We start from the raw sequence: 20348 nt of genomic DNA, 5'->3' as shown, positions 1-20348 counted from the left end.
ACTGCACCAGCATATGGTCTCACAAGGGGTCTGAGGATCTCATCTCAGTACCTAATGGCAGTCAGGCTACCTCTGGCAAGCACATGAAGGGCTGTGCAGCCCCCTAAAAAAATGCCACCCCACATCATTACTGACCCACTGCCAAACTGGTCATGCTGGAGGATTTTGCAGGTAGCAGAACATTCTCCACAGCATTTCCAGACCCTGTCATGTCTGTCACATGTACTCAGTGTGAACCTGCTTTCATCTGTGAAGAGCACAGAGCGCCAGTGGCAAATTTGCCAATCTTGGTGTTTTCTGGCAAATACCAAATGTCCTGCACGGTGTTGGGCTGTAAGCACAACCCCCACCTGTGGACGTCGGGCCCTCATACCACCCTCATGGAGTCTGTTTCTGACCATCAGAGTAGCCACATGCACATTTGTGGCCCACTGGAGGTCATTTTGCAGGGCTCTGGCAGTCCTTCCTTGCACAAAGGTGGAGGTAGTGGTCTTGATGCTGGGTTGTTGCCCTCCTACAGCCTCCTCCATGTCTCCTGATGTACTGGTCTGTCTCCTGGTAGCACCTCCATGCTCTGGACACTACACTGACAGACACAGCAAACCTTCTTGCCACAGCTCTCATTGATCTGCTATCTGGGATGAGCTGCACTACTAGAGCCACTTCTGTGGGTTGTAGACTCCGTCTCATGTTACCACTAGAGTGAAAGCACCGCCAGCATTCAAAAGTGACCAAACCATCAACCAGAAAGCATAGGGACTGAGAAATGGTCTGTGGTCACCACCTGCAGAACCACTCCTTTATTGGGGATGTTTTGCTAACTGCCTATGCTTTCCACCTGTTGTCTATTCCATTTGCACAACAGCATGTGAAATTGATTGTCAATCAGTGTTGCTACCTAAGTGGACAGTTTGATTTCACAGAAGTGTGATTGACTTGGAGTTACATTGTGTTGTTTACGTGTTCCCTTTATTTTTTTGAGCAGTGTAGTTATAGGATTGCAGGCAAAACTAATTATCATAGTAGTTTATAAAGACATTTAATGCATCAGTTCTTTGATATAATTTAAAGTATTTGATAATGTGTGGAAAATACTAATTCAGAAAAGAGTGCCTTTTTTCAAGGTTCATAACAGTAGTTTATTGTTCTTACAAGGAAAGATTTTGAAGTCAGTCCTTTTCATGGGTCTGTATCTTTACTCTTATTGTTTTTTAGGAAGTTCCAGCAGTAACAATTGGTGTTTTCATTGAACAACCAACTCCTTTCCTATCAAAGTGTTTAGACAGAATATTGAGTCTGGAGTATGCAAAAGAAAAACTTAGCATCTTCATTCATAATAATGTAAGTATTTTATAAATAGGGATTTAATTGTAATTTTTATTAATCAATAATGACTCAATTTTTAATATAGACTAATAGTAAAATAATATTAAACTTTCATGTGATTCTGCTGTTACATGAGATATAATATGCATATACTATGTATGTTCATAATAGAATTTCATCTCAAGTTTGTGTTTCTGTTGTCTCCCCAATGCATTTTCCTTTCAAATCTTGAAGTACATGTTCCTTTGTCTTTCTTTTGAATACATCTAGAGATCTATGGAAGGAAGTATTAAATTCACAATTACATTAGCTGTTCTGGTGGATTTCCAGGTACAATTCATGGTGTTAGTTGCCACTTTTAAAGCCCTATATGGCTTGAAACCAGGTTACCTGAGGGACTGTCTTTTTACAAATCCAAATGTAATCAATTTGTTCCACCAGATTGGGCATGTGACAAATTCCATTATCCAAAAAGTGCTGACTGGCAGGACCTAAAATATGTCTCTTCTCTGGTACAGACCCTACTTTATGGAATATTGTCCCTCCAAAGATTAGAATGACTCCAATCCTAATTGCTGTTTGCCAAGTTCTAAAAACTTGGCTAAGTCCCTAGGCTTGAGTTTTGGAATATGTTAGGGTCCTGTATCTTGGCTTTAATGATGTATTGTCAGCTGCTGATTGTATTTTTTATGTTTTACAATTTTATTGTTTTTACTTGTTTTACTTGATTTATAGTTTAGAATTGTAAGCCACACAGAGTCACTTGGTTGAGATGAACTGCTCTAAAAATTTAATAAGTAAATAGGTAAATAAATATCCTAAATGTTTCTTTAGCCCAACTGTTTAGGGACTTTTTACATGTATTTTAATCTAACTACAGAAGGTAGGGATGGGTGGAAGTAGAGATTGTGTTATCAATCTGGGTGGATATTTTATTTGAATTATTATCTGCACCCTGAACATCCTATTATCCACTATTACCAAAGAATCAGGTCTGAGAACTGAAAACCTTTTTAACTTTCTGCTGAATGTCATTAAATTGACAAAATAGAGCCAATGCTGATGCGATTTCTTTAATGTTATTTTAAAGTAATGGCATTTGGAGAGTATATTCTAAGGCTGCAGGCAGCAGTAGAAGCATCCATAAATGGGAAGAATGGGAAAGTGGTTGTCACTATGTAGTTGAAGGGCCATCATCTTTTTCATGGGCTGATTATGTCTATATTTAGAATACATATGTCTATGTGTATTTCTGTCTGTTTTTGTCTCTGTATGTATAACTCCATATGATTTCAATGGAGTGAACTCCTGCTCCCATCTAAATACCAGAAAAATCTGGCATAAAAATTTTGAAATAAGAATAATCCATTTCTAATCTGTTCCAGATTTGTAGAGTTTTCATTTCAGTTTCCATTTTGTCTGCTGTTTATTTTACTGCATGTTTAGTTCTTGTATAGTTTTACTAATTTCTCATTAATTCTCTCTTAAAACATTTCCAGGAGGTTTATCATGAAAAGGATATAAAAAACTTTTGGGATAAAGCCAAGAATATAATTAAAACTATAAAAATTGTTGGACCTGAAGAAAATCTGAGTCAAGCCAATGCCAGGAACATGGGAATGTAATTTAATTTTAATTATTTATCCTTCCAATGCATATATTAGAAAGATAATGTTCTTGATTAGAGGGTTTTAATTCACATGAATACATATATATATATGAATTATTTTAATTAAGTACCTCGGTTATTTGTTCATACACATTTTCTCTTTGTGGGATTGCATAATAGTTAAGATATATGTTTTTTAATATGATAGAGAAGTATATTGAAACAGAGCAGATGGAGTGCATTATTCATCAGCCTGTCTGCTGACTTCATTATTTTCTGTTTATTTTATCAATTTATTCACTAACCTTTAAGAGGTTTTAAAGCAACTGTCTTTTAAATTCAATATTCAGAAATATTTAAACAAGTAAAAACAATGAAGCAAAAAATTAAAAAGGAAATAAAATTGCACATTTCCCAACAAAAATAGGGAACCAATAGATATGGTTATTCCATTCAACAAGACGTCAAGATTATAAAGCTCTCTTGATTTGCCCTGGTTAGCTATTAAAATATGCATAAGTTCAATATATCTGGAAAGAGTGTTTCAGATCTTCTACCATAAAAAATCCTCAGAAGATACAGTATCTTTGTACATGTATGAATAAAATGTATATTTAAAATTAAACAAAAGGTTTCCTTCTCAACCCATTGGATGGTTTGTGTCTTCTTCAATTTCTTTTATTACATCAGAGGTCTGCATTTTGAGGGTTCTGCTATTTATCTTAGTTGTTCCTAGCACTGCACTCCTTTGAAAAGAGAGTTCTGATGTTTCTAGGATCTGTTGAGTTACTCTCCCAGCTTAGAAGTCACAGTCCCAAGTGCTCTTACCTTCATTTGGACCACTTTGGCCTTAGCTTTCCACATCTTCTCTGAAATGCTACTATAATAGCAAATGTATTGTAGCTTGTGAGGTCCTTGGTGCTTTCTAAGCTTCGTTATTTTCTTGCAGGCATTTCATTCACCAAGTGATAAAGTCTTTTATCAGTACTGTAGCTTGTACTCTTTGGACGTTTTAAACTTAATTATTTCAGGAAGCCGGACTTACTTGGCATCTTGGAAACTAATGTAATGCAATTAGGATATAGTTACAGAACTCTGAAACTCTTTCAAAGACCCAACCTATGTACCGAACCCAAGAAGACTTTTTTACTTTTTCTACTTTCCCATGATTTAGTTCTTCTTTGTAATGGTTCCACATTTTCCTGACATTCTGTCATAGCCAAGAAAAGAGCTAATGCAGACTCAATGTTGCTTGAGTCATTTTCTCATTTCAGAAGTTGGATAGCTTGTTTTAAGATTACTGTGAAGGTCATTGGAATAATTATTGCAGACAAATAATTTTGCAGACAGTTGCAAAATTCATTTCTGAATCATATGTGGTTCATTATCAGATCCATGAGAAACCACAGTGCTTTTACTGCTGAAAACTTCTTTTGCAGTACTTTATCTAGCATATGATTTGTAACAGCTTGTATTTTTTAATTAATCATCTCTCTCTCTCTCACACACACACACACACACTTGTGTGTTATACTATTTAAGCTACCAGAGCTTATCTACATACATAAAACTAAAACTATCATGAATAATTTAGATGTTGGCTTGTTTATAAATACTTATGGCTTTTCTGTCTGTTTTAATTTTTAAGGGATATTTGTCGACAGAATAAAGAGTGTGACTACTATTTCAGCATTGATGCAGATGTTATTTTAACAAATCCAAATATTCTGAAGCTTCTAATAGAACAAAATAGGTATGTTTAAGGGGGAAATTGGTTGGGTTAAAGAACATTATTAAGTCTAATCTCAAAGTTTTGTTTAGATATATTTAATGATTTTTTGAAACAGCTTTAGTTTTAGTATGCATTAAAGAAAATACTAATACTAACATTTTTCTGTTAGTATTTTTCAATATCCCCTTCTCTGTTCACTAAGATTACTGTCTGCTAGATATTTCCATCTCAGTAATTTTTTTCAAGGAATGTATTCAAAACCATTTATACAGCTTTTGAATTTGAAAAGAAATTGCTTCTAAATATAAGAATCCATTTCATCATACAGCAATGAACAGTTAATAGCAACCATTAATCCATCTCAGCCAGCATGGTCTACTTGGACAGGAAACTTTGGAAGATTTTCCTAGCTATCCCAGTTACTTCCAGTGTAAATGCTGAAGTAAATACCTGAGGTCTTATTCAGTACATGCAAAGCATGTATTAGCTGTCAGTTATGAAATTATGGTATATCAAATAATTATTTGTTTCTGTAATGCTCATAAATTTTTGTGTATGAATCCAGAATGAACCTGATACAATATAGAATTTCCAGTTTTCTCTGGACAAAGATATTTGAATCCTCTGTGACTATCAGGATACATTCATACTGGTATCTTATAAATATCACGTATTTATTTATTATTTATTTATTTAGATTTATTTACCACCCAACTTCAGTGTACTTTGGACAGCATACAAAACTAGAAAAAAACATAAATATAATTAAATACATTGAATTAGTCTGCCCAGACTAAAATGGTCTAAAGGAATCCCAAGAAAATAAAGAAAACAAAACATGAGCCATTAAACAAACAAACAAAAATAGGCTTGGGACCAAATCCAAGTTTTCAAAGCTTTCTGGAACCCTTAGAAAGGTGATGCCATACTTATCTATGGGAAAATCCTGTTCCACAGGGTGGGGCTAGAGAAGGCATGTCTCCTAGGTCCCACAAGATGGCAAAGTTTAAGAGAGGGGCCTGGAGCATACTCACACTACTGAAATGTACTAGGTGGGCAGAAATTATTGGAAACAAGTAGTCTCTCAGATATCAAGCTCTGTGCTATATAAGTTCTATAACCAGTATCTTATATTGCATTCAAAAGACAATTGACAGCTAACACATCTTAATTAGCAGTGGCCATGGGCACATTGCAAAATGCCCATTACTGCTTGTGCCACTGCATTTTCACTATAGATTCTGGATGGTCTTCAGGGGCAGCTCCATTTAAAGCACACTGCAGTAATTCACTCATGAGATGACCTGGGCAAGGGTGAATATTATGCTATTCTATTAATGCTATTATGTTAGCTTCCATTGTTAATTTCCAACCTAGTCATATTTCCTTCTACTTTATTTACAGAAAAATAATTGCACCTCTTGTAACACGTCATGGGAAACTCTGGTCTAACTTTTGGGGTGCATTAAGTGCTGATGGATATTATGCTCGATCTGAAGACTACATAGATATTATCCAAGGAAGCAGAATGTAAGTTAGCTTTATATTCAAAGATCTTAACTGGCAATTGTATTTTTTTGTTTTGTGGTCATCTAGTATAAACATTTTTAATAAACTTGTTAAATGTATGTTGCAATTTTTACTGAAGGTTTTAATAATGAAGAAAAAAGATATGTGCAAATTATTTCAATGTCATGTTAAATTTAAAATAGCCATTTTTGGGGGGGTTGGGTGGAAGATGAAGCTCAAATACTTTGGCCACCAAATAAGAAGAGAAGACTCATTGGAAAAGAACCTATTGTGGGAAAGATGAAAGGCAAAGGGAGGAGGGGACAGTAGAGGGTGAGATGATTAGATAGTCTCATGAACATGATAGTCGCAATGAACATGAATTTTGGCAAACTCTGGGAGACTGGAGGACAGGCTGGCCTGGTGTGCTATGGTCCATGGGGTCATGAAAAGTCAGACACAACTTAGTAACGGAAGAACAACAAAAATTCTGTGTGACATGGCTCCTTTTTAAGTATTTCAAAAACATCTTGATCATTTTAAAAATATTTAAAACAGCCTATCTCATGCTTGGATTGCTTCACACAATCAAAATGGGCTATTTCAATTTTGAAATGATTACATCAAAATATTTTCAATATTACCATCAAATCATGCCTGTTACAGGATGTGATATAATTCAGCGGTCGCCAACTGATGGGCTGAGGCCCAGAGCACCCCCCAAAGCAATTAATCCAGGCTTGCAGAAACACAAGGCTGTGCCGCCCACATGGCCCACAGGAACCCTCCTTGCCCACTCACTCCTTACCTGGCAAACTTGCCTGCTAAATTGCTATTTTTCCTTTTTCCGACTATCAGCTGTTCTGCTGTGCAGAGAGATTTAGATTAGCTAGGAAGCAGGAAATTGTTGGATTTCTTGCTTTCTAGCTAGTCTTTAGATCTTTAACTCTGCTTTTAAGCACAGCTGAACCTCCCTTAGGACTGAAGGTTCTATTATTCAGTGCAGACTCATGGCAAACAAATTTTATGGGACAGACTCAAATAGCCAATGGCAGATAGACAAATCACTGAATGATTCTGTGAGCAACTCAATCTGCCTGCTTGCTTTGCTTGATTTTGGGTAAAAGTTGCTCTTTTTTAATAAAAAATTCAATATTTACATACATGGTGTGTTGTGAGTTAATTTTGTGAGTTTGCTTGCAAGCAAATTTTATGTGGCAGACTGATCTAGCTGATGGAGATTGATCGATCTCAGAATGAATCTGTGATTCTGTGAGCAACTCAATCTGCCTGCCTTCTTTGCCTGATTTTGGGTAAAAGTTGCTCTTTTTTAATAAAAAAATCAATATTTATATCAATATTTATAATATCTACATACAAGCCATGCCCAGCCAATCATATGACCACCAAGCCACACCCACAAATTAGGTCATGCCCACAGGACCTGTTAGTGGTCCCTGGGATTTAAAATTATGAGTTTGGTGGTCCCTGAAGTCCAAAAGGTTGGTGACCTCTGATATAATCCCTTCTTGCCTAGTTAGGTCATTTATTTAAGAGTTACTAATTTTGTGGAAGTTGTGGCAAATACTCACTGAAAGGTTTTTAAGGAATATTCATGTAAATAATGTGAAGTTAATTATTAGCACTGTGCTTTTGTAAACTATAAATTGTCATTAATTTTAAAAAGTATAATTGTGTGTCACAAATTGAAAATTAAATGCTCTTTATTTGTAGACATTTATTCAATTATGAATTACAATTAAAATAATTTGTGTTTCCCTTGGATTGTTGAATTTTATAAAACTGCTTTTGCATGAAGTAGTATACTGGAACATGGAACAAATTACATCTACTTATGGAAATTAATTTCAGAATTGTTTACAATGTGCATTTCATTTTCAGATATTCCACAAGAACTTGATTTTCTTGGAAAGGAGCGAATGTTCTGTAAAATTCAGCAATGCAAACTTGCTTTGTGGACTTCTTCCAAAGCAGAGTAACAACCATGAAAATGATTGTCTTCCTATCATAGTTTTATTCTGGTTCATTGATAGGCTAACTACAGCAAACTAACTGCTAATGCAGTTTTTATATATGTGCAGTTATTGACTGTGAGATGATGTTCAAATAGAAGATAGAAACTGAGCATTGCAACTTGAAAATTGATGAATGAATAAAGTCATGCTGAATAATAAGAGGAAATATTGTTTGTTGGAATTTAACTTGCCCTAATAAATTTATATGGAAATTTATTCAATTAATCATCTCTAAAGTTAACCCTTTTGGAAGAAATCAGGATATTAATCAATCAGGAAGCTGGGTATCTTCTTGATGCATTCCAAAGCTTTTAACTATAGTTTTACACTTCATATTAAGTAGAAATCATAGTTGAAGTTTGACAGTATTTGACAGTATTAAGAGAGAAGCAAGGGGATTTGGGTCCAAAACTTTGCTGAACTGAATGACTATTTCAATTCCAATCATTTTGCCATTTTGCCCCTCATAGAGGTGTCTGGAATGTCCCTTATGTGGCTAACATATACTTGATCAAAGGACAGACTCTCAGATCTGAGATGAAGGAAATAAATTATTTTTCTCGTGAAAGGCTGGATTCTGATATGGCTATGTGCAGGAATGCCAGGGAAATGGTAAGATGCATGTGATACTCCAAGTTGATTGTCACCTTTTTTTTCTTTTCACAAAAGAAAGTACTAGCCAATTTTTTGAGCTTTTGTTCAACTTGGCAGCCATTTAATTTAAAAGAAATTATTTTCATAGTATTCTTAAATATTTGTAATTAGGCTGCCCAGTTTTGGATGCAAAATTATTTTTTAAAATAATGAATCAGAAATCCACTCCATGTGGTATAATTATAGATAGTTATTTGCCATTTTATAAATTGAAATTATTATTAGCTAAAAAAATACCTCCAACGCTATACATTATATACATATTAGTACATTAGTGGATTGTACTAATGTCCCAGTGTTGCATTGTAGAATTACCATTAATTTTATGATTGTAAAGCTGATTAAATTTTATCAAACAAAAGCAATAATACTGTTAATAGTATTGAATGGATGGTAATATTGTAAGATCACATGTGAATATCACTGGAATACAACTGTAAATCTGTAATTTGTACTGATATTTACATCAGTTCCAGAGCAGAAACATATGACAGCTATTTCCAGGCAATGTAGCATTGAAAAATAATTTTGCTGTCTTGAACAAGAAAAGCTGGCAAGTATTAAATTTTTTTCCCTTCTTTAACAAGGCATGGTTTTATTTTATTCATACTCATTGTACAGAATACCTCAGTCAATATCATCTTGTTTGCAACTTTCTGGCATCAGTTTTAACAGTCTATGCTTGTGCACATGTGCTCATGTTCATTAAATCTAACTCCCTTTCATGGTTCATGAAAAAGAAGAAAACACCCTTGTTCTGTGGCTCAGCACATTTTTTTTCTTTAAATTGCAGTACATCAAGAGCTGACAGATCAAGTTTTTAACCTATACTTAGTAGCTTTGCTTGAAGCTGCATGTTGTTTGTAACAATCCTTTACCAGTTTTTGATTAAAGAATGTTGTTTATCTAACATGGCAGCGGAAATCCTAATACAGCTCTAACAATGTGAAAGAGAGCAACGAAAGGTCAACTGATGTGCTGCTTCTCCTCCTTCATTTTAGACCATACAGAGGGAAAAAGACTCCCCTTCTGTGGAGACCTTCCATATGCTCAGCCCCCCAAAGGTTTCACATTTTTGATCATTTATTTCAATACAAGCGATATATCCTTTTTTTAAAAAAAAAAATGTCTTCAGCATTCTGGCCCACGTCTACAGTTTTTACAAACAACTTCGTCTATATCATGTAAAGCCATGAAATATATTAAAGTGCGAGGTATACTCAATAATATTGGTTTTTAAAAACTAAGTTGGTTGTAGGGCAAGAATAGGCATGGAGGGCTCACTGAATTTTTAAAGGGTTTCTAAATGTTGGAGAAGATACATCCCCCCCCACCCTGCATATTAAACTTAAGACAGACACTGTTTGGTTATTAAAAATGCGTTAGGGGATTTAATCAAGAAATATAGTTTACAGAAAGGGAAACTGAAAGACACGACATTCTAGAACTACAGGCTGCCTAACAGTGAGGTTAACAGATACAATATGGTTAACAGATCTAAACAATCAACAGAAATAAATGGTGGAAAGGAGCAGTTATTACTACTGATTACATAGTGATATATTAGCTAGTTTTTTAGACATGTCTTGATACTTCCTTTCTGATACTAATAAAGTGGTGATGTGGTGGTGATGCCACGTATTAGTGCTGTAACTACCAGCATTAGGTTGTAAGCTGCTTACATTTCCCATCAGCCCTCGTTAGTTCTTATTGAGAGACGCTATAAGATTTCTTAGACAGTTGTGTTTCAGAGCTGGCTTGCTCTGGTCACAATAACTATTTGTTAACTTTTCTGGAATTCTGTAAGCTGGTTGAGAGCAAAGCTGAGCCAGGATGCCTAGCAATCTGTTAGCAACACAGTGTAGCATGGAAACTAGAGACAGTAGACTTATTTCTTAAATATTTACCAGCACGCTACTGAGCTTAGGATATCATATATGGAACACACAAGTAAATATCTTTTTGAATTTTTTCCTTTAAAATACTCTTGGAAACTTTATTATTGCACTAATATACAAACTACTTTTGTTTGGTATGATATGTATTTTTATGAAACTATTAAGATATCTACATATTTATAGTGTTATTGCCAAAAGTGGATTTTCATGTCCATTCAGTTTAAAATATGTCTAAATCCCTTTTATCAACATTATATAAATTACTCTCAATTCAATCAGTTTTTCCTAGTTTTTGTTTCATATTATTCCTTATAAACTTATTTTAATGCATACAATTCAATTCAATCAGTTTTTCCTAGTTTTTGTTTCATATTATTCCTTATAAACTTATTTTAATGCATACAATTCTATAAATATTACATAGTGTATTCAATTCTGTATGTACAGTTTTTCAAAACAGCTACCATTATAGCATTTTATTAATATATACAATTCTGGACTGTTTCTTTAATATTAACTTTTCATATAGGTTTTTTAAATTAAAGAATAGGTCTCTGAATTTAGAAAGCTGTTCAAATATTATTGTGATATAATCATAAATTGGCTAAGGAAGTGCAAATTATATATTAAAATCAAAACCAAAGCATTTGCTCATCCAGTGATGGAATCAAACTATATTACATTTTACATACATTTTAAGTCATTGTTCTAATAACAGCAGATGTAGATTATTATATTTCATTACAGTGCAATTTCAATTATAAAATTCGATGGGATTTTGGATAATTTTTCATTGAGGCTAATATATTTTATATCACTTTTATCTGCTTTTGAAATGCTAAATTTGTCATTCAGTTAATGAATATGAAACCATACCATATTGCATGAGAGTGATTCTTATTTTTAGCCCATAGAGTGACAAGATGTTAACTTTTAAAATTAAGATGAAGTTGAATGCACGAACTATATAAAATTCAAAATAAAATTCAAGTAGGTATCAGGAAAAAATAAGGGTTTTTATAGCTATAACTCAGTGTTTTCATTATTGTGGTTTATGTTGAAGTTAAATTGCCCAATTATTCTTATCTAGTTTTGATCCTGAAAACCTGTTCTTCCATAGCAGGTTTCTTCCTGAATCTTGTGATATCAATTGCAGCTCTTTTGTGCTATAATAACAAAGAATGCTTGTAGTGGGTTTTTTTTTTTTCATTTTCTATGAGACATAATCTCATACTTTTAAATACACCTGTGTTAGAAGCATGTGCTACCACTGCATTTCTCCAGTTCTATGGTAATGCTTCCCATCAAAAGTAATGGAACATAAAACTGGACAGTGGTGTGGTGTATTTTTGTAACAGAAGGGTACAACAAACTATTATTGCTTTTGACTGCAAATACATGCTACATATGAGAGAGAACTGAATAATTTGTATACATGTTAGAATCCATGCTTGCTCACTTCTTAAGGACAGTCAATTTACAGTGTTAACCCATTTATTTCCCATCAAATAAGTTGTACTGATTTAAAGATGTGAAGGGCCGCACTTTGGTTGAACAAGCAAAAGTATGAACAAAGGGAAAAATATAAAGTAATCTTGTGAACACAAATAAATTATAGTTTGAGCCCCATTGATTTCAATGACCTTGATCTGTAAGTAGCTGATAGTTTTTTTCAATATTTTAAATCATTATATATATATTAACTAACATATTTTCTCTGCTCTTTAATAATAGGGAATATTTATGTACCTCACTAACAGACATGAATTTGGGAGACTTGTATCAACTGCTAACTACAATACTTCTCACTACAACAATGACCTCTGGCAGATCTTTGAAAATCCCGTGGTATGTATTGAATTACGAATTAAATAATTATCAGACTTGTGTGTGAAATCATCATTTGGTTATACTGACTATCTGTATTAAGTGTGAAAAATTATTTGATTCTTTGAGCTTTGAAAAACATTAAAAATAATTCACGTATTATCTTTTTTTTTCAAATTATATTTTGCAGGATTGGAAGGAAAATTACATAAATCCCAACTACTCAAAAATTTTTACTGAAAGTATAGTAGAACAGGTAATTAGAAATTTTCCTCAATTAAATTATTACAATGGAATTTTAAAGCATGATTAAGAGTTCTGCTGTTCTGTAGGTTTAATATGGAGAGTATTATTTATTTACTGATGCTTAAAGAGTATCCTGTTGACATGTTTGTATAGTCATTGTTATGTGGTTTTTGAAAAGGAATATCTAGGAAAAGGAATATTTAGGAAAACTTTAATTCATAATTCTGTCTCCATCTTCCAAAACTGGCCTTCTAATCCTATAAGATCAAGCCCCGTCCAATCTCTCTGGAGAGTGATAGAAAAATGTTTCTGTGTGGTGACATCTGATGAGAGAAAAAGGTTCAAGAACAGCAATTCATTCCCTGGTACTCTCTGGTTTGTTGAAAATTCAACCACATGTAAATTACATATGTTATATGGGAATCTGTATTTGTACATAAGTTTATATTGTTAAGTGCAGAGAGTCTTGTGGTGTTTCAGGGAAACCAAGTGGAAACATTTTGTCATATGCTATAGTTACAAAAGTATAGTTGGTTTGAATTTAGGGAACTTAATGTATATGTTACCTTCCTTCTCATTCCAAAATAAAGCAGAAATCACATTTCTGCTACTGTTTGTTCTGCAATCAAACTAAGAGAGCACCAAAGACTCCACAGTTACGTTACCATTCAGTTTACCATTAACATACAATATGACTCTTCACAACACAATCTGACCCTAAGTCTAGAAAAAGTCACCCTGTGAGCGTATATAAGATGCATTGTTGTTGTTTTCTAACATGGTAGGACAATACACCCTTTGAAATGAGAGCTTTGTTTTGGCAACAGAAAAGCAAACACTGAGTAAAGGACTTCTTCAAATCTATCCTGAAAAATTTCATGATGCTCTTGCTTTTCATTACAAAACACCTATGTTCTGGCCCTTTGTTTCTAACCAAGAAGCAGCCTTGTTGCTTTGCACTGGTCTACACTCATTGTCAGCTTTCTCCCTACAGGACTTTTCTTGCAGAAGATGAACCAGGGTCAGCACCAACCAGTATGTTTCTCTGCTAGGCAACTTAAGAAAATGTTGCAGCAGTCAGAGAATTTCTGGCTGAAACTACCCAGCCTAGAGCTTTTTCAAGTCAGCCCTGAATATATTTCAGGCAGGGTAACTTCAGCAAACACTGCAGTTAATGTGCAATGTGCATGAAAAATCTCACATCCTGGAAGCATTTTTAGTCAGCTTTGGGAGGGCGGTATATAAAAACCCCTCCTTTCAAAGCATGCATAAAATGTGGCTGTGTCTCGCATATGGTACTTGCATGTGGAGATGTACAAAAAGTTGCATGAAACCAGGAAAAGATACCGCTGCTTTAGTGTTTCAGAGATCATTGTTTCATATGGATTCCCATATGTTGTAAATAATCTCTTTCCAAACATTTACACAGCCCAAATGTAGAGTCACCAGAGTCACATTTCAGAATAATTCAACCTGGTACAGATTATTGTAACTGCTGGTCTCATAGACTTAATTCAGGCTTTTGAAAAGAAATACGTGTCTTGCTCAAACATAAGAAGGACAGTAAGGCTACATATTTGTGGGCATCTGAGAGGAAACTACTTCATGGAAGCAGACCCAAGCCACCACTGAAATGGCCTTTCCTCCCAGATAATTATATATTTTACACAAGAGCAATTATATAGCTGGTCTAGTGCATTATAAAGTATTATTTTATTTATTTTATTTTATTAAATGCACCAAGTACAAGACAAGAAATGACATATATTTTCCAATTGTAAGCGAGAGCTGGTACAAAATTGTAAACTATAAAATCCCTGCTGTACTAATAAAAAATATGAGTGGTTGCCTTATCAAATAATGCATAGAGTGCCAAATGCTGTCCATTGTAATGTATGTGCATTTTATTTCTAACTTATAGCCCTGCCCAGATGTGTTTTGGTTCCCCATATTTTCTGAAACAGCCTGCAATGAACTAGTAGAGGAAATGGAACACTTTGGCCAGTGGTCTGGTGGAAAACATCATGTAAGAATCACTTCATGGACACTTTTAGAACTTATGTTTAGTTTTAATAGCAGCTTTAAAATTCATAATGCTGATATAAGCTAAGTAAAATCAAGTTATGTGACAGCTAAGGCAGAATGTGGTTAGTGCATGAGGTTAGGGAAGATCCTATTGGGTTCTGATATCCAGTTTTAGCCACTTGGTTCATTGCTAAAGCCCATAAACAAAGGCCAGAAAAGAAATGGAAGAACTTTATTAATGTCTGTGATATTGAGGAACATCAGAAATATGTCCTTTGCTTTAAGGTTGGCTGCAATTTTTAATTGTTAATTTAATAGTTATTCATAAATATATGATTATTTTTTGCATGGAGTTTTGCATCAAGTTTAATCTCTGGCTGAAAAACTCTTCTCTTTTCTTCTCTTAAAGATTTAATAGTCTCTGTAGACAATACTAAGTGAGATTCTATGTATAACACTTGTTGTATAATCACATAAGGGTTTAGCTTGATTCGGATTACATTACATAAAATGCATACTAAACTTTTATAGCAACCCACAAGGGTATAATATAAAATTTAATAAAGAAGAAACACTTCTTTTAAAGGAAGTTAGTGTGTTTATTAAATGGATGATTAATAATCCAAAAACTCTTTAATCAGTTGACAGTTTACAACTATAAAGGTTTATTTAGAACTGAAAGTATTGAATTTTTTATACTGGCTATCAAACTCTCATGCTAATTTACAATAAAAGTATAGTATTAACTATCAAAAAGTTTAATGGAAAAATGTTTTTCGTCCTCTATTGTAGATTACACAATAAAACTGATATGAACAGCAACTGCCATTTGGTTGTAAAAAAAACTGAGCTATACTCTATACTATGCTCTAGATAAATCAGTATTTTGTTTCTAGATATTGGCGTATGTTAAGAATTAATAATTACAAAGATTCATGTTCCTTTATTTATAGCTGTAGTAATAAAAGAGATGAAACATTTCATATAAAATATGCTACATTACATCTTGTTTTAGGATAGCCGCATTTCTGGAGGCTATGAAAATGTTCCAACAGATGACATTCACATGAAGCAAATTGGCCTGGAAAATGTGTGGTTGCATTTTATCAGAGAATTCATAGCACCTGTAACCCTAAAAGTATTTGCTGGCTACTATACAAAGGCAAGTTAAATTTTAAAACTTAATAGAGTAGAACATAGTTTAAACTCTTAATTTTTCATATGTTAAAGCTTGAATTGATTTATTAATAACTTATGGCTGATATTTAAGGAAATTTATTTGTGTCTCATTTAATTATTCTGAGGGTTTGGAGTCCAAATATGCAAAGAGTGGTATCACTGGGCCTGTTCGCCCTTGCCCAGTCTCTCTTTGTTACTGGAAGCATATGTGGTTACAAGTGAGACAGGACTGCAGTGATTTTGAACCCTACTCATGTTGTCTCTGTATTTACCGATTTACCCTTTTCTTCATGAAAAAAAGCAAATTATTCATGTTCTAAAGCACAAGCTAAACAATGATAATAATATATTATGAAATTGTTCTTTTTAGTAGATAAATAAACTGAATAATTAAGTCATACTGTTGAGGATTTATTTATTTGTTTAATCTTATTTCTGCTCTGCCCACCTCACTTAAGTAACTCTGGGTGGCTTATAAATAAAAAAAACATAGAAAGAAATGTACTTAAAAATATTCAAAATAACATTTTAAAAAGTTAAAAATTAAGAATTACAAAATTTGAAAAAGATGGAGGTAGCATCCTCAAGCCAGCAACCACCCTGAGGATTGCATGCCACTCTTAGTTCCCCATGTCACTTGGAGAGGCAGGTCATATGTTCCATAGGGCAACAAACAGGCTCTCTTCCTAAACTCTGCCAGTCAAAATTCTTTAACTGATAGGGTATGCAACGTACCCTCCCTGCTTGTCTGGTAGTGAAGGGTTGATGAAATAGAGGCAAAACAGTTCCTCATGTAACATGGTCCTATGCCATAAAGGGCTTTAACAGTAATAACCAACATCTTGAATTGGAGTTGGAAGCAAACTGGCAACCTATACAGCTCATGGAACAGAGGTGTTATGTGTGCAATTTTAGGGACACCTAAAACTAGTCACACATTTGTATTCTGTACCATCTGCCTCCTGTGGCGTGCATTGCAGTAGTCCATATGGGAGACAACCATGGCATGAATGACAGAAAGAAAGGCCTCTTGATCCAGGAAGGAGTTAAATTGGTACACAACATGGTTGAATAAAAGCTCTCCTGACTGTCGCATGCTCCTTGAACAGAAGTCATTCATCCAGGAGGACTCCCAGATTATACAGTGGGTTCATCTGAATATGAATAACTTTATTACTTATGGATATTACTTATTCATAAATAATAATAGCAACATTCTTAGTAGTAATAGTAATATAACAGAGGTTAACCTGCAGCGTTTGCATTAAAAAGAAAAACAACAAAAGTGGAGAAGTGCAATTCAAGAAGATAAATAAATTGAACTTATCATCCAAAGGAGCAATAATCACACCCCATCACCAATGTTGTGGGTGTGTTTGTTTGTGTGGCTGCTCAATTAACAGAATAACAGAGTTGGAAGGGACTTTGGAGGACTTGTAGCCCAACCCCTGATCAATCAGGAAGCCCTATACATTTCAGACAAATGGTTGTCCAATCTCTTCTTAAAAACCTCCAGTCATGGAGCATCCAAAACTGATTGATCCCCTCATGACAAGTTACAGTATACCTTTTAAATTCTTCATGAAGAAATTCTTCATGTCTTTTTTTTTCCAGGGTCATGCCTTGTTGAATTTTGTTGTGAAATATACTACTGAAAGACAGCGCGCTCTCAGACCTCACCATGACTCATCAACATTTACCATCAACATTGCCCTTAACAAAGTAGGAGAAGATTTTCAAGTAAGTTTAGCTTGCATCCAGGGAACTGATGCTGTTTTTTCAAACTCTAGCTCATTTCCACACAACTATTTGTAGGATATCTGCTGGAAGATTAACATAAGAAACTGATCCAACAATCAGAAAGCTGGTTCTGGACTAGGCTTTTGTAAAACACTAAAGTACAGAGACTTAATGTTCAATCATGTTATTATATTAAGTTTTGAAATAAGTAATAGACTGTATTGCTAATAAAGATGTCCAGTATGAAAATAGTACTACTGATAGGGCCTGGTTTTTTTTTTTTTTTTGAAGTTCCACTTTAGGAAATAAATGGGTAAAACTCCCCAAAACTCCCTGGAAGGTAAAACTTCCCAAAAGCACTCAAAGGCCAGACAAGAAACAATGGATGGAAATTGATCAAGGAGAGATTCAACCTAGAAATAAGGAGAATTTTTATGACAGTGAGAGCAATCAACCTATAGAACAGAATGCATTTAGAACTTGTGGGTGGTTTTAGGAAGATACTAGACAGCCACTTGTCAGAAATGTTATAGGGTTTCCTGCTTGAACAGGGGGTTGGATTAGATGACCTACAAGGTCCCTTCCAACTCTATTATTCTGTTAGTTATGGCCAAATGGACTGTTTCATTCACCTTTAGCTTGTCAGTAGCCATTCATTCTTGTGAATGCAACTGCTTTCTTTTGGTGACCAAAAATGGGTATTTGATCATTTTATTTCTACAAGAAGATAAGGTGATTGCTAATGACTGACTTTGAGTCACCTACTATGTTGGATATAAACTGCAAGGTCCCCCTTATGTATGTTAAAATTCATTGTATTATAGTTAATCTATTTTCAAAACTCGGTTTCAACTACTTTGTCTAGTAGGGTGGGGGTGGGTGGAATTAGAGTTGTAAGTCAAGAAAGTAATTACTGGATAAAATCTGTATATCATCTAATTTTAACACAAGGAAAATGTAAATATAGAAAGTTAGAGTACTGATATTGTAAATTTTTCAGAGTGCTGTAAAGCACTAAGGAACAGTATATAAGTATAAGTCTTTAAACCAAATTTACAGCTGCTCCAGAATAATATACTTTGAAAATGGGATGGTAATATTAATCGTTATTTCATTCAATACATTTTACTGAGAGGATCTTGTTTTTATTGACTTCTTTGGTATTACTTAAATTTCTGACTTATTTCTTATAGGGAGGTGGATGTAAATTTTTGAGATACAACTGTTCAATTGAATCACCTAGAAAAGGATGGAGTTTCATGCATCCAGGAAGACTTACTCATTTACATGAAGGACTTCCAATTTTGAAAGGAACAAGATATATTGCAGTATCTTTTATCGACCCTTAATTTTATTTTCCTGGCCATTCAGAGACAGCATACAACAAACTTTTATTTATATTTTTTCTCCCAGAAGACTAATGACAAAGGAAGCTTTTTCTAGACAGCTGCTTTATTTGGGGCTAAGGTTTTAAAGGAAACAAACAGACAACAAAAAACAGTACTTATAAAACATCTGCTTTGAACCTTGAAATGCAAATATAATAAAATAAAAATAATTTACTGGTCTTCCTGTTTTAAAGGAGTGGAAGGTCTTTAATGTGGTCACTCTGTAAAAGTGTTAATATGAGTTTTCCATTTGGTAATTGTCAAAATAGCAAGCTGCATGTCTTGATTTGTTTTAAAAGAAAGAAATTGGATACTTATTCATATTGTTATTAGGATCCAGTCCATTATAGATAAAGGCAAAGCATTGACCCAAAAACTGTGCCTGGTTTATACACAGACTTTTTAAAGTGCCTTAACTCGGAAAAGAAAGTATTTACTTAAGTATCTTTGCTCTTTGATTGACGTGAGCTTTTCTAAACAAACTTCGTGCACAAACTCCAGCCTTGACAATAGAAACCCTCAGTTTGAGAAAACTTTAGAAGACCAAGTAACCTCAGAAACCAAATTCTTCATTCTTACCTAAAAACTACTTGAATGTTGTATCAGGATACCAAAAAGCTGAAGTTGTTCTTAAAAACAAACAAATAAATAATTCAGGTTTTTGACTTGCCTTTATTTTTTAAGGGAACAGTTTTAAATATTTCTGCTGTGCCTACTGTTTGTAATTTAAAATGTTCACTTGAAAAAAGATTATGAAGTCAAATCTGAGGTGCTAAAGTGCATATATTTTAAGGTAAATAAAAATTTAAAATAAGTTTTAGTATGGCTGTTTTTTTTAAAATACATACCCTTTTAATACACACACACACACACACACACACACACACCAATAGCAGATGGGTGTTTTTTTTTTGTTTAAAAAAAGCTTTAATTTTTCAAACATTAACAATCATCCTTTTTAACAGATATGCTTATTTCAACCACTGTATGATGTTTATGGAATTTCATTATACTGAAACTCTATGGATAAGTTAGTTTTAAAAAGAGTATTCCTACTTCATAGTGAATATGGTTCATTCAGCAACATACTCCCAAGGAGTTGGTTATTATTCATTGAATAATATGGTTTTGCCTGTAGTTCAGGCATAAATAAACATGTATTAATCCATATTTTTTTTA

The 20348-nt window shown here is 33.9% G+C and overlaps 1 protein-coding gene across 2 annotated transcripts in view; it reads left to right on the top strand.

The window, feature by feature from the left end:
- Positions 1-19983, top strand: part of PLOD2 (procollagen-lysine,2-oxoglutarate 5-dioxygenase 2) — a 67174-nt gene extending 47191 nt beyond the window's left edge. Inside the window, exons 9-20 of one of the 2 annotated variants that reach the window (XM_026701579.2) lie at positions 1216-1341; positions 2826-2947; positions 4584-4688; positions 6072-6197; positions 8683-8824; positions 9868-9930; positions 12499-12612; positions 12782-12847; positions 14759-14863; positions 15878-16024; positions 17656-17781; positions 18975-19983. In XM_026701579.2, the coding sequence (XP_026557364.1) occupies positions 1216-1341; positions 2826-2947; positions 4584-4688; positions 6072-6197; positions 8683-8824; positions 9868-9930; positions 12499-12612; positions 12782-12847; positions 14759-14863; positions 15878-16024; positions 17656-17781; positions 18975-19130 (1398 nt within the window). In that variant the 3' untranslated portion in view covers positions 19131-19983. The remainder of the gene's footprint in view (positions 1-1215; positions 1342-2825; positions 2948-4583; positions 4689-6071; positions 6198-8682; positions 8825-9867; positions 9931-12498; positions 12613-12781; positions 12848-14758; positions 14864-15877; positions 16025-17655; positions 17782-18974) is intronic. The other variant, XM_026701580.2, reaches the window with a different exon arrangement.
- Positions 19984-20348: the final 365 nt, after the last annotated feature.

Source organism: Pseudonaja textilis, chromosome 4 (genome assembly GCF_049901715.1).
Source record: "Pseudonaja textilis isolate UNSWEBS1 chromosome 4, rPseTex1.2, whole genome shotgun sequence".
Taxonomy (NCBI): Eukaryota; Metazoa; Chordata; class Lepidosauria; order Squamata; family Elapidae; genus Pseudonaja; species Pseudonaja textilis.
The sequence above is the reverse complement of the archived record's forward strand: the minus strand, read 5'-3'. Positions and strand labels throughout refer to the sequence as shown.